The 14,557-nt window shown below is 39.8% G+C and overlaps 1 protein-coding gene across 2 annotated transcripts in view; it reads left to right on the top strand.

The window, feature by feature from the left end:
- The window catches only part of mpp2b (MAGUK p55 scaffold protein 2b), a 51,457-nt gene that overhangs the window by 31,620 nt on the left and 5,280 nt on the right, over positions 1-14,557 (top strand). For both annotated transcript variants that reach the window (XM_055057675.1, XM_055057676.1), the window contains 6 exons: positions 694-794; positions 7,843-7,995; positions 8,103-8,258; positions 9,462-9,689; positions 13,583-13,714; positions 13,802-13,904. In XM_055057675.1, coding sequence (XP_054913650.1) covers positions 694-794; positions 7,843-7,995; positions 8,103-8,258; positions 9,462-9,689; positions 13,583-13,714; positions 13,802-13,904 — 873 coding nt within the window. The remainder of the gene's footprint in view (positions 1-693; positions 795-7,842; positions 7,996-8,102; positions 8,259-9,461; positions 9,690-13,582; positions 13,715-13,801; positions 13,905-14,557) is intronic.

Below are 14,557 nucleotides of genomic sequence, written 5' to 3'. Positions count from 1 at the left end.
GGACCAACTCTCACTGACCCTCATCAAGTTGTTGACATCATCTTGTTTGTGCCCATTGATTGGTTGTCCCTCTGAGTAATGAGTTCAGTTTGATTTCGCATCTTTGAGGGAGAGGTGCATGAATGCATGTCTTTAAGTCAGCCTCATCGCAGAGGCAGTAAAAGGATGTCACAATTAAATAGCAGACACATATGAGATATTACCATGTTGTCTTATCCAACTTCCTGAAATGTACGGTGGGGATTAAGAGACGTCTGGAAACTGACAAATGTCAAAATGTTTGTTCTGTCAGCAACCTTAGCAGCTGTGTTGCTATAATGGTGTTCGCGTGTGCGTGCGTGCATGTGTGTGTGTTTGTGTCTGGATGTAAGAACATGTGCGTAGGAAGTTGGGAGTTGTGGGAGAAAGATACTGTCTCGTCTGACAGACTTATGAGCAGAATGACTGACAGGGATAAAATTGCTTGGGAAAGGAAGTGAGGCAGTTCCCATCCTGCCTCCTTGTCCTTCATTCTCACCCCATCCATCGTTCAGGCTGTACACGTCCCACTACTGGAAATCTTCTCTCTCTTTCTCTTTACTTTTCCTATTCTCTCTTTCAGGCAAGCTTGTCCCTCCATTTTTCACACCTGACTGTCAGCTAAAGCTGTTAAATGAAATAGTTTTTATTGTCTCATTTTTCTTTGCTTTATAGCCATGCATCAGGCTCTGGATACATTGAGCGACAGCACCAGTTCAACGACGGCTAATGACCTGGATCTCATTTTCTTGAAAGGCATCATGGAGAGCCCGGTGGTAAGTAACCCCCTGGACTTTATTGGTACACATACATTGATGAATCAGTCATTGGATTCCCTGCATCTCCTGTTCTTGGACAATAATTCACACCCTTTGCATTCTGCTTGTTTTTGTTAAAATTAGAGTTGGAGCTAGATAACTGAGATCATTTCATGGTCTGATATGAATCAAACACATTTTAATTTAAATGCATTTTCAATTAACACATTTTTCCTGCTAAACTTTTGAATAAGTAGATCAACAGCAAATATTTGTGTTACTTTCCATCTGTTATTTAGATTATTTAGCCATCAGGTTAGTTCAAAATGTCCACTCAGCTTTCCAATGTGTCAGTACCTCCACATCACTGAGAATGATGGGTCTGTCATTCTGGACAGTGGACGCTGACATTAGTGTTGGGGACGTCTGTGCTATTTTATAGCTTCAGTGAAACCTGCATAAACTGTACACACAAAAAAGGCTTTTCCAGTATCCAATCAGATAGTTTGTTGACGCAAAGGTTCAGCCTCAGTTGACCAAGAGAACAGCTTTGTTGTCCATCATTGTTGTTAGTATATCTTTATGTCATATTCAAAGAGATGAATTTAACAAATGTGCTGGGTAAAGCCCGGTTGACTGCAGATTATAGACCCTCCACTGAAATACCGTGAAGCAAAGCCCATCGCAACAATATCAGAGAAGTATGCATGCACATCATCAGGCATATCCAAACCTTTATTGGCATATGCAAGGAAAATGGCCTCTATGAGCCAGTGAGAGAGACTCTGCTTAGATCAGGTTTTCCCCTATAGTAGGTTCACAAAGCACTTGAACAGCTGGAGAAGAAAGAGCTTCAAAAGAGAGTGGTGATGTTGAATGAAAGGCTTCTATATAACGCATAGGAGTGCATGCTGCATTAGGGCGTAATGTTGCCTTTGAGGCCAAACTGGGTACAGAACCTGTGAACAGTCAGCGCCTGGTTACCTCCTGTGTGTCTTGCAGAACACAGGCCCAGAAGAAACACAGTCTTATAAGAAATATAGTTATATTAACAGACTTCAGAGGCTCAAAAGGCGTCACACTGCGGCTGCAGAACCATAATCGGAAGCGCTCTTCTGCACGAAGGCTTAAACACCTGCCATGAACTGCACTACAATATGAAATGAGAGACTGCCCTTTCTGTGCTTACAGATGGATGATTTGTAATAAATCAAATAGGAAAAGAGTAATATTTCTGCTCTTGACACAAAGCTTCAAAAATGGGAAGCCCAGGCATGACTTGTCCATCCGTCCATTTTCTTACACCCTTATCCCGTGTCACCAGTTTCTCTTTCCCTGCTGAAGAAACATATTTCTAAATTATGAAGCTGCCTCTGTGTTTCACTGTGGGGGGTGATGTGCTTAAGGGGTTGCCCAGTTAAAGTTTTCCATTTCACAACAAAGTTGCAGACAAGAACTATGATCCACCCACTGACCTGTCTGCTGTGTTCTTTTGGTCTGCTCAATCCTATTTGCTCTCCAAACTTCTCCAACAAATCTTGAGCAACATCCCAGAATAAAGCTGAATAAAAAAAGTGCATGACACTTTTAAGTCTGTAACTTCCAAAAACAAAAAAAGACAAGAAAACAGTGTCTGTCAGTTTGCCACATAAAATCCCGATAAAACACTTGAAGTTACTTTATTTTAAAACATGTGAAAAGGTCTCTGCTGAGGTGAAACATTGCACATCCAAATTTGAAATTCAAATGTGATCTTGCTGTAACTCATCAATTACAATCACATTTCCATTTCCCAGTCCTGGCTTCATTTTGTTGTCATAGTCTTAAATTTATGTCTGCTCTTTTATTTCCATCTGGTGTAAGGGTTGATTGGAATGGAAAGTAAGTAACCTTATCCAGGTTTTCTGCTCGAAATCTTTCATGTAGGAAGATTTTATTAACCCCAAAGACCAAAATTTAAAGCATCTGCTGTTAATTAAAATTAATCCTCTCCAGATTTTTCTAAATTTATCTACTTGCCAAAAGACACAGCTCCCTGAAATAACTTTTAACCACAAAGCTGGATATTAATTTGGCTTCAGCATTGTGGTTTGAGATCTCTGGTGAAAAACCGCCAGGCATCTGTTGTTCACTCAATGATCTATAGTGTCTAATCTTAAAAGTTGAGTCTGGATAGTATGTAATTTTCTACTGGTAGATTTGTAGGCGCACCGATAATTTGAATGAATGTGGGTCGGTATGATTTTGAAACAAGACGTCAAGGCATTTTTGGATCTTTTCTCTGCAGATGGAAATGTCTTTTTTTTTTAAGCAAATCTAAACATGTTGAAGAATTTGACTTTGGAAGCTCAAACTTTGCATAGATGAAGAAACCAGGATGTCAACAGAATATGCATATGTGCTCTGTCTCGTTTTCTCTGATCTTTCTTGCAGATACTGTGTAATTTTGGCAAACAGCATGAATTTAACAGGCATGATGAGGAAAACTGCTAAATTATAACAAGATAATGCACACATCTGGCTCAGGTGAAATCTGAGCTGTGTAGACTTTTTTGTGTGGAGTTTGCGTGTTCTCTCCTTGCATCCATGGTTTTTCTCCTGGTAATTCAGTTTCCTCCCACAGTCTGAAAACAAGCAGGTTGGTTAATTAGTGAATCTAAACCCGCTGTCGGAGTGTGTGTTGTTGTGTTTGTCTGTGTGAACTGGAAAATTGATTCCAGGGATGTGATGGTTTTCCTTTCTTTTGCTTTTTGCATTAGCAAAATTACTCATTACTCATTAGGATACTTTAGTGTCTGAAGCTATTTGCTAAAAATTAATGAACAGGGGAGTTCAAGCACACATACAACTCCAATTAAATATATCAATCAATATATATATATACTTGCATAAACACACACAGAGTTCTGCTGCCTAATCTCCACCAGAACTCCTGTGAGCTTTCACACCTGCTCCAAATCTGATCTGTTTAAAGTAGACCAAGCAGCTCTGCTATTATGGCATATTTAGAGAATTAAAAAAAATCGAAAAACAAATATGATGTTATGAGGAAAACTGTTGTAAATATTCAGCTGTGTTCTTTATTTAGTTTGCTTATTGGCTAAGCGGACATAAGCTGCAGTGTGTTGTTCATACTTTATGCAGAATGTCTATTATCCGACTTTATAAATTGCTTCTTTTGCTTGTTTTGTATCAAACTCCGCATATTTGTGGGAGAAACGCCCACTTTTGGAAAGAAAGAAACCGTGTTTTGTTGTTACCTACACTTGTCCATAGTGGTGGCACATTCAGTGCAGACATGGGCAAGACTAAGATTCTAATGATAAAATGTTGTGTAAACAGTCCATGGGTCCGTGGTAAATTGGAACTGATAGAAAAATTTAATGTATATACTGAATGAAGTTTGCATTGCTTTATCAGAAAAGCTACAACTATTTCTACTGTTAGAGAAATATATAGAGTACAGTTACCATTATATCCATTAAGGAAGGAACAAAATTAAATCAGGGCTGTCATGATTTGTAAAATTTTAGGCCAAAGTGTTGGAGTACAATAAATCATTGCTATCCCTGCCCATAGTCCCACCCCTTGACTCTGATAGGTGAGTTTGACAGATAAAATTATTTACTGGTGAAAAACAGGAATGAAAACCATGAAATCAAATTAAATAAATATGATCACATTTGATTACTTATCTGCTATGAGATGTGTGCATCTTAATGATTTAAAGACATATATAATAAATTGTCTGTTAAATAAATTATTTAAACATTTAAACATTAGCTCTCCATAAGCTGTTACATGGAACTGTTTATTTAGATTTCAATACAAAATAAAAAATATAAAATGAACATTTAAATTTCATTTTTGTATTAGTTTTTACATAAAACCGGTATCAACTAGTTCTCCATGTTACATAGAGGAGCAGTGGCGTCTCAGGCTATAACTTTTTGAAGTTAAAGGAGAAGAGCTTCGTGGAGGAAGACAGTGTTGTCAGAGCTTCTTCCCACTACACCTTGTGTTTTTTTCCCCTTCGCTTGTCAAAGTCTTTCTCTATCATGTTTTGCCAAAAGCACAATCTTTCATGCCCTCTTAAAAATATGGACTCTTGACCAGGACAGCCAGAAGAGGAAGAATCACAGCATTGAGTTCTGCCAACATAACGAAGTTAACGTATTCCAAAAGCTATTTTTAACATTCTTTGTTCACCCTACAGTCATTAGTAACAGTATGCACATTTATCCTTCCTAGACTGCACCAACTTTCCCTTACATACAGGTTTGCGGCCCCGAAGCATTGCTCTGTGGACTAATTCTCAGATTTACATGGAGCCAAGAGTATAAACCTTTGCAGCATCATTCAGCTGTCCAAAAGCAGCTCTGATCAGAGCATGGTCTCTCTGGAGGGATTTCCAGGCAGCGCAGCATCAAGTGCTCTTCTAGTATTCCCAAAAACAAAGCCTTTTTTGCTTTCTTGCATTTTCACCACTCTCCCCCCTCAAGACTTCCTGTCTCCTTTAGATTTTCTCTTTCGCAGTTTAGATCATCCCCCCTGTAGAAATCTGCTCATATTCTGTTGTCGTGTAAAAGCGCAACGGTGTTGTTCGTCCGTATGTTTGGCTGTGTGCTCGATGTATTGATGAGCCCGACTCATAAAAGATTCATCTGCTGATGCAGCCTTACTGAAGGATGTGAAAAGACTTTCGAAGAATAATATTTCCCTTGACCCCCTGTGACAGATCCATGAACATTTTCACAAGCTAGGTTGAAGCAACGAGAGGCAAACAAGGCGCCGTCACACGGATGACGTGTCATAACGTTGGTGCAGGAGCGGCAAGGATGCAGCATAATGGGGTTAGCCATAGGTGCTTGCAGATCAGTTTTTCATCTAGAAAAACTGATCTGTTTGTCCTTTTGCTTAGCATATTGACATTGTACAGTGTCCAGGCAACAAAGAGAACAGGGAACAACATTTATGAGGTAATATGTAATGAAGTTAAAACTAACTTATGTCTTATGTTGTTGTTCATGCATTAATAAGTTTTATAGCTAATTAAACTTTGGAACAAATACTCAGAAAAATTCCACTTTACAATTAGCTTTGCATCATGTTATAATGTTATTCCCTCCTCAAACCATACCTGGAGTGCTGCCTTGATTCTTCAATGCATGTTTGAGAAATCCTTTAATCTCCCATGGCAACCATTCAGCTGCTGCTCCTCCTCTGAGCTCCTTCAGACTAGCCAGCAAAAATTAGCAAACACCAGGTGGAACTGTGCATCTGCTGAGCTCTTTATGTGATCTACTCAGTTCAACGCTGGTAGGAACGTTGTCAAAGGCTCAGTAGAGGAGCCAAGTTGTCATGACTTCCTGAAGGTGGAGTTTCAGAAAGAGCAGGAGTTTTTAAGGGGCAAGTGCCCAATTTCATGGCATTAAATGACAATGTTACATTTTTGGTATGTGTGCTTTGCAAAAGCCAATCATTAATGTGTCAAATAACATTGTGCCCAGATTTTCTAGCTTTCCAAGCAAAATTTTATTTAAAATTTTTTAGATATCTGCTGGAAAAAAGACCCCCAATAGACGGCTTTTCCTCAAAAACCTGAGCTGCGAATAAGTGGCAGTCCATGGTATGAAGCTACTGCTGCTAATATAATGGGAAATGGAACTTAATTTGAGATTCTAAGCTGACTGAAGGAAGAAGTAATCTTTCAACAACAAAAACATGAACATACAATGTGGATTTTCAACAATTATTTGAGTTTACTGTCCTATTCGACAAATAGGAGCAATTTGAATGTGTGTGTGATTGAATTGAAATTATTATATTTTTTGTAAAGTGCCTCCAAATGTAATTCGTTGTGAATTGGTGCAATATAAACTTAACTGATTTGGACAGTTGAAACAATAAAAGAAAACAAGGGTGAATGTGAGATTAGCTCATTAACTGGTCAGTAGTCAGGCAGGGGCTTGTCAACCAATCAGGAGCAGACTCATCTGAGCTCCACAAACACACACACACAATCAGAAAACCTGAAAAGTGTTTCTGATATTTCTGTAATTATTACGCAGATCTCTGCAGAACGGAACATTGCATGTTTCCATGAATAATTTGGCATGGAGGCATGTGGAAGAGTCAGCATACTTGTGGGTATTTCTTCCTTCCCATCTCTCTGCAGAGCTTCTTCCCCTTCCCCCCCTGGAAATAAACATGGTCTCTGCCAGAACCGCAGTCAGTCCCTCTGGACCAATCCTCCGTGGAACTGCCTGACAACCGGGATTCTCAAGCACACAGCTTTACATGCAGCTGCCAATAGGGAATTCCCTAAATGTCATTCTGGGCACTTATTAGCTACCTGGCATGCACTCTGAGATGCAGATGTTGAAAAGAAAGAGGGAAAATGAAAACTACGGATTGAAAATGTTAAAGCAGACCATTGTATTTATTGTGACAGGTTATCAGGACTAAATAAGACCGTTCAACATGCTGACCCCTTGGAGATTAAGTACAGATTATTGTTTTTTTGCGCTTCGCCCCCTGGAATAATTGGGTTCAAATTGAGTTTAAATAATATCTGGATTTTCCTTTCATTTTGCATACTATGGTTTGTACAACTTACAGTTTTAGTGTAGTGTATGCTAACAGAGAAAAGCTAAATGGTTATTAAGGCTGAGAGAACCAATTTTAGGACTACAGTGGGCACTTATCAATGAATTCTGTTTTTACCTACAGTTTCCCCCCATTTGTATGTTTTTTTGGGTTAAAATAAAAGCTGTTATCTAAATTTTATTTTTAAAAAGTTTTTATACATATTTACTATAACTGTCAGCATGTTGTGACAGTTTATAGGACAGATATTCTGCGAAAAGATCGGGTTACACAAAGAAAAGGGAAAACATTTATTTATTTTTTTTTTTTGTGAAAATTGTTGGAAACCATGTATCATTTTCATTCCGCCTCATAATTGTGCACTACTTGTTGGAAAAACGTACAACTTCATTTAGATGGAGAGATGAGGTTTTGGTTGGAGGCAAAGTGATAAACATGAGTGTTTTCTGTAACCAAGGCTCACGAGCGTTTTGAGGAACCCAAACTGGAAGCTGTGAGTGAGAACAACGTGGAGCTGGTCCAGGATATCCTCAAAGAGCTCGGTCCGCTCGCACGCAGGAGCCAGGCGGCTGAAGAGCTTGTCCGCATCCTCAAGGAGCCTCACTTCCAGGTCTGGACAAGTTTGCTTTGAGCTTTTAGTATTTTCTAAACACACTTTGACTAGTTTATCTCAGCAGCATGTCACTCTGTTGTGAATGTTTATGGTTCCGTCCGCAGTCCCTCCTGGAGACCCATGATTCTGTGGCATCCAAAAACTATGAGACGCCCCCGCCCAGCCCCTGCTCCTTCATGGACGCGGCCCTCAACAACCAGCCCGTTCCACCAGACGCAGTTCGGATGGTCGGGATCAGGAAGGTGTCTGGAGAACACTTGGTAGGAACACACAAATGCAGTGACATGATATACAGAAAATCCTGATGAAGCTCATGCACTCAGTCTAATGAGATATGCTAATAAGATACTTAAATGGAGAACAAATGCAGATTTAGACTGGCAGCGCAGGAGGGAGGGGTGGGATTTACTGGCATGGAGCTGACTTGACAAAAACAAGTACATAAACTTTGCCAGCAGCTGAATAGCTGCTGGCAAAGTTGAATAGCTAAAATACTGTTTAACCCTTCCACTTGTCTTTTGCTACAGCTTTTTTGGATCATAAACACATTTACTTTCAGACAAAGATAATCAGAGTAAACCCAAAATGCAATTTTTTTTAAAAGAGCAGTATTATGTCCCTTTAACAAACTACAGAAACATTTTAATTATGCATCTTCCAGGCATATAGTTGTGTTTTATAGCATAATAAAGTAATCACACTACCTTCAGTTATAAAAATGTGATATATACCAAATACATACAACTTAAAAAAATGTCTAATTTAGCACTTTGAAATTGGGCCTTTGTCTCTTTAAGAAGTTTCTGCTCTTTCTGAAACTCCGCCTCCAGGAAGTCATCACAACATCAGTCCTCCATTAACCCTTTAACAACATTTCTACCAGTGTTACATTGGGAACTAATAATAAATATTTGATTTGTGAACAACTTTTAAAAAATCAATTAAAACCACAATAAATGACTCCAAATCAAACTAAAATACATAGCAATGTAAATGTAAAATACAACAGAAATTTAGATATTAAAAATCTTATTATAAGTAAGTAAGTTTTAACGAATGATTTAAAAGAAGACAACAATATTGAGCTCAGCTGATGTGCAGTTCCAGCAGGTGTTTGTTAATTGCTGCTGGCTAGTCTGAAGGATTGTTGGAGTCTGTGAAGCAGAAGCTCAGAAACTGCAGCTCAGAGGAGGAGCTGTGTCTCGAAGGCGGAGCTGGGTCCAACCAGATGTTTACAACTGAATGGTTGCCGCTGGAGATTAAAGCATTTCTCAAACATGCATAAAAAATTCCACGGCAACCCTCCAGTTTTGTTTTTAATGAGGGAATAACATGATGCATGCATGATGTAAAGCTATATGTAAAGATGTAAAGCTGTAAAAGTCGATTTTTGCATAATACTGCCTCTTCAAGCTTTACTGCTATTACAAAGGTTGAGGTTGCCACGGGTCGTTCCCTCACAGGGAGTTACCTTCCGAGTGGAGAACGGTGAACTGGTGATTGCCAGGATTCTTCACGGTGGCATGATTGACCAGCAAGGCCTGTTGCATGTGGGCGACATCATCAAGGAGGTCAACGGCAAGGAGGTGGGCAACGACCCCAAGGTGCTCCAGGAGATGCTGAAGGAGGCGAGCGGCAGCGTGGTGCTGAAGATCCTGCCCAGCTACCAGGAGCCACACACACCCAGACAGGTCAGGCCCTTTCAGAGAGGAACACTCTGACTAATAGAGTTTAGAAATGTTCTCATTTGCTTAAAAGGATGCTGACATTTCCATCAGTAAGCGGCGTCTGCTCCAGCCCTTCCTGGCACCCGCTGCGATGTCTGGAACCTTCTATGCTGAGTTGAGAAAGTACAATAAATGTTAATGTACTTTAGTTTTTTGTGGGTTTTTTTTCTTTAATCTCCTTTTATTATTTCAAGAAACACCTAGAAATAATTTGTTGCATTCACCCTCTAGTTGTGAAACTGGTCTAACTGTGACCCCGTATTAACAAAGTGATCATACATGCTGATGTTTTACAAAGAGAATTGACAGATGAGGTCAATACAAGGAGCACTGAGGTCATTTTAATTGACTGACTGCACAGTGGGACAGTTGTCAGGTTGTTGTTTCAGAGGAAGAAGGTCTTGAATCTAAGTCTCTGCCTTTCTGTGTAGAATCTGAATGTTCTCCAGGTAATCCATGGATTTTTACTGAGTAATCTGATTTCACTTACCGGTAGATAAATAGTCTGACTTGGCCTTGGATGTGAGTGTCTGCCTGTGTGTTGAACTACTGACACTTTTGGGGTCCACCAGACATTTTACCCATTGACTGTTGACACAACAGGCCCAGGTTCCCTGTAATCAAAAGTATGTGTAGAAAATAGGCAGATGGCAGAACATTACTTTCTAAATGATACTGCATAAACTATTCCTCAGCATAATTTATTTAGCAATTGTACAAAGAAAAAAGTTATGTAAAGTGTGTTTTCTAACCCTGATTAACATAATCGTCAGAAAAGGTTAAATTGACAAAAATTTTATTTCAATCAGCTTGCGTCTTACTGACGTCCCAACTGCCGCAGATACCCGTAACAGCTTGTGAAGGTTCTTCAAAGATTGAACGCCCAGGAGTAGAGTGGTGAAGAATCCCACCAGACTGTCAGTTCCAGAAATTGCACACACACAAAAAAAGACAGAAAAGGACAGAGTAGAAGACACTATAAAACAAAGTAGCACTGACAGTGGGCAACATTGCTATTAATATTAATTCTATTAATTCTACATTTGAAAATGATCAGGTAGAAAATTAGAAATCACATTACAGAAAGCTGTAAAGGCTCACAAAAACAAAAAATTAACTTAATGTGCGTTTAAAGTCTTATTCCCACCAGCACCTCTGATAATTTCAGCTCTGATTTTTTTTCCTGCTACAACCTTTAGGCCAGAGTTTCTAGAAGTCATGCAGCTCTTGGAGCTGCTGCCTACCCGTAGGAAGGACATAGATCATAGAAACGAAACGAACCAGAGCTGGGGGGGCCGTTAAAGAACCTGTTAAAAATGGAGGCCACCACTCGGCCCGGCAGGAAGCTATAAACCTGTCAGCAGGAAGTGATCCAGCAATCCTCTGGAATACTGTGCTCACTGCTTTCTGACGCTCCGCAGCACATTTCCACCGTAGGTCACAGTGCTAACCTTCTGTTCACTCGTGATCTGTGAGCCTTCATGTAGGCCTTTCAGTCAGAGAACCTGGAGTCTCTGGATGTGTGTGTGTGTGAGAGAGAGAGCTGCTGGGGGTTTTATGTTCTTGCATCAGTTCAGTGAAAAGACAAAAAAAAAAGCGTCAAGTGCAGGGGGAGGAGATGGTTACCATGGATACTGATTTTGTCTCCTTTTATTTCTCCATCTCTCCTTCTGTTTTTTCTTCTTATTTCAATTCAGTTTCATTTTGGTTCATTTTTACAGAAAAGCAGTGCAAATCTGGAACAAACTTCCATAAAACTGCAAAACAGCCAGAACCCTGAGTTCCTTTAAATCAAGGCTGAAAACCCACCTGGATAGAGCTGCTTTCATTAGTAATAACTTGAATATTGACCAACATATTTGATGTATATTGATGGCATTTGGCAAAATGTAATGGTTCATTGCTTGTTTTGTAATTGTTGACTGCAAAACATTTTGAACTGCCTTGTTGCTGAAACGAATTAAATAATCGGTCTGAAAATATCCAGTCAAGATCTAATTCATTTTATGCTGATATGATCAGTTTCAAATCCAGTTCCATGCAGTCCAACTGAGTTAAGATGGAAAATAAAAAAAACATTTTGGTTCATCATTTAATTCCAAGTAGTAAAAAGGTATCTTTATGAGAGAGAGCAGCTGAATCCATCAAGCTGATGATTTTGCAGCAATCCCTTCCCCTAAGCATGTTGTTCTCCATCTTTGACAAAATGTTTCATGCAAGGAAATATCTGGTGGTCAGCATGAAAGATGCTTGAAGCACTGATGTAGAAATATAGCGTAGTTGCAAAACAAAACTGAGCAAATAGTACATCATGACAGCTGCTGCAACATGTCGGCTTGCTTTCCTCATTTGCAATGCCTTCAGTTATTCTTTCTTAACCCATCATTGTCTCCCTCTTTTCACCGTCAGACTCCAATGATAAACACATTATTAGCAGCTGAATCTTGCCGTCCATTTATCAATGGACTGACATGTTCGCTGGATCTTTCTGACCTGACTTGATGCTGCAGCTACAAGTCCTGCAGCCTGGCATTGCGTTACTGTTATATAAGGCTGTCAGAGTGTGAAGTGAAAACTTTGGCACAGATTGGTCTTCCAAATGGACAGTGACCCAAAGTGGATACAAAAAGGTCTAAGGACAACAAAGGCAATGTTTTGCTATGGCCATCACAAATGCTAGAGAGAAGTTGTGGGCAGATCTGAAAAGGTGTGTGCTTGCGAGACGATCCAAATACCTGACAGAGTTCTGCCAGTTCAGTTGACTATATGACTGTATGTCTCCTTCTTATTTTAAGACAATAATAAATTAGTTTCTGACATGTTTTTTTATGTTGTTGCTTTCAGCAAATAGAAATATAAACTTCTAAAATGAGAAGTTTGATCCTGTGGGTAAATTTTTTATTCTCCAAATGCTAGAAGGAACCACTGCCTTACTGTGAGATTTTCTGTTTGAAAGAAAATCAAGGAAGAAAAACAGAGTTAATATTATCAGTAGCTCTGTCACTGACCTCATCCAGGAAAGAAAGGCTTCTTGTTACTCCTCTCGAGTTTAATAAAGGCTTACTGCAGTTCTTGGCTTTAGCAGCCATTTACTTTGGACATGTCTTTATAAAGTCCCCCCAAAAATGTCATCAGAACTAAAAAAAAAAAAAGATAACACAAACCTAAATTAGTTCACCAAAGATAGATGACTTACATATATAAAAGACACAAATAGAACAAACATAAAACATATCTTGTTAGCCGCATTGACTCAGGAGGAATAAAGATGACAAACTTTTCACAACCAGCTTCTTCAGGCAGAATGCTCCATGTGCACCAGCTAATGTTTCCCCAGGGCAACAATATGGCTTGTGGAACGAAATATAAGTTCCTCCTCACGTTTGAATCCACCCGTAACCAAACAAATGAACACCAACACTGATTCACTGAAAGCTACCAGACATACTTAACTTATCGTTTCATGTTAAATAACATGTATCTACTGCCACCTTGAATCAAACAGCAAGACAATGAACCAGGTGTACTCTTGTTGCCTTGACGGCAGCTAATGGCTGTAACAGATCTATTAATGACTTCATGTAAGAACGAAACAGCTGAACACATGAATGTGGGGATGAAGTACTTTCTATGCAACAAAAGACTAGATTGTAACAGTCTCTTCATGTCTCTCCATCACAAAGAGGCTTTGTCTTGTTTCGTCAACCTGAGAAGGGGAGTAGGCTGTTTGACTGATGCTCACCCACAGCTTACATAACCGTAATACTCCTCAGCTTTATTCTAATATCAACCACGGCCCATCCATTTCTCAGCCTATCACGTTAGTTTTAACAACATTCTCCCCTGTCCCACTCCAGGCCTTTGTGAAGTGCCACTTCGATTACGACCCCACTCACGACAACCTGATTCCCTGCAAGGAGGCAGGCCTCAGCTTCACCAGTGGTGACATTCTGCAGATCTTTAACCAGGAAGACCTGAACTGGTGGCAGGTGAGTCCAGCTTTCAGACACACATCTTTGCTCCACTTTTTTCTCTTTTCGCCTGTTAAGCTCAAGCTGTTTGTGATTCCCTCCCAGGCGTGCCACATAGAGGGAGGCAGCGCGGGCCTCATTCCTAGCCAGCTTCTGGAGGAGAAGAGGAAAGCGTTTGTGAAGAGGGACATGGAGCTCGCCACCACAGGTAGTCCCTCTCATTTACCCACATTCCTCATCAGACATCTGTTCCTCTCTCTATTGTACATGTACAACCGCAAAAAAGGTCATAAAGATGAGTGTTGGGGCAATATTATGCTTTCCAGGCACATAGTGCGGTTTCATAGCAGAATCAAGAAGCTATGTTAATTTGACTTGTTAAAAAATGCTGAATGTCTCAATGTATTGGGCCTCTCTAAAAATTCCTGCTCTTTGTGAAACTCTGCCTTCAGGAAGTCATCACAACATGGCTCCTCTATTAACCCTTTAACAATGTTTTACCAGTGTTACATTGAATAGCTCTTATAATGAACTCAGCAGAACCAGTTCCACCAGGTGTTTGCTAATTGCTGCTGGCTAGTCTGAGGGGTTAGGTCTACTTTGTGAGTTGGAAGGATGAAAACGAGAGCTTTGTTCCAGTAATGGTTGCCACAGCAGATTAAAGAATTTCTCAAACATGCCTCAAGGAATCAAGGCAATGCTCCAGGTTTGTTTTTTGATGAAGGAGTAACATTATAACATGATGAAAAGCTCAAAAAAGTTGATTTTACATGGCTCTGCTGCTTTAAGCAGCAGGGTCTGACATTCACAAACCATCCTCACCAAGACGGAGCATTGATTCAGGAAAGGCAATATGAGCTC

This window comes from Poeciliopsis prolifica, unplaced genomic scaffold (assembly GCF_027474105.1).
Source record: "Poeciliopsis prolifica strain line A6 unplaced genomic scaffold, Auburn_PproV2 SCAFFOLD048, whole genome shotgun sequence".
In the NCBI taxonomy this organism is placed as follows: domain Eukaryota; kingdom Metazoa; phylum Chordata; class Actinopteri; order Cyprinodontiformes; family Poeciliidae; genus Poeciliopsis; species Poeciliopsis prolifica.
This window is presented reverse-complemented; position numbering and strand designations above follow the sequence as displayed.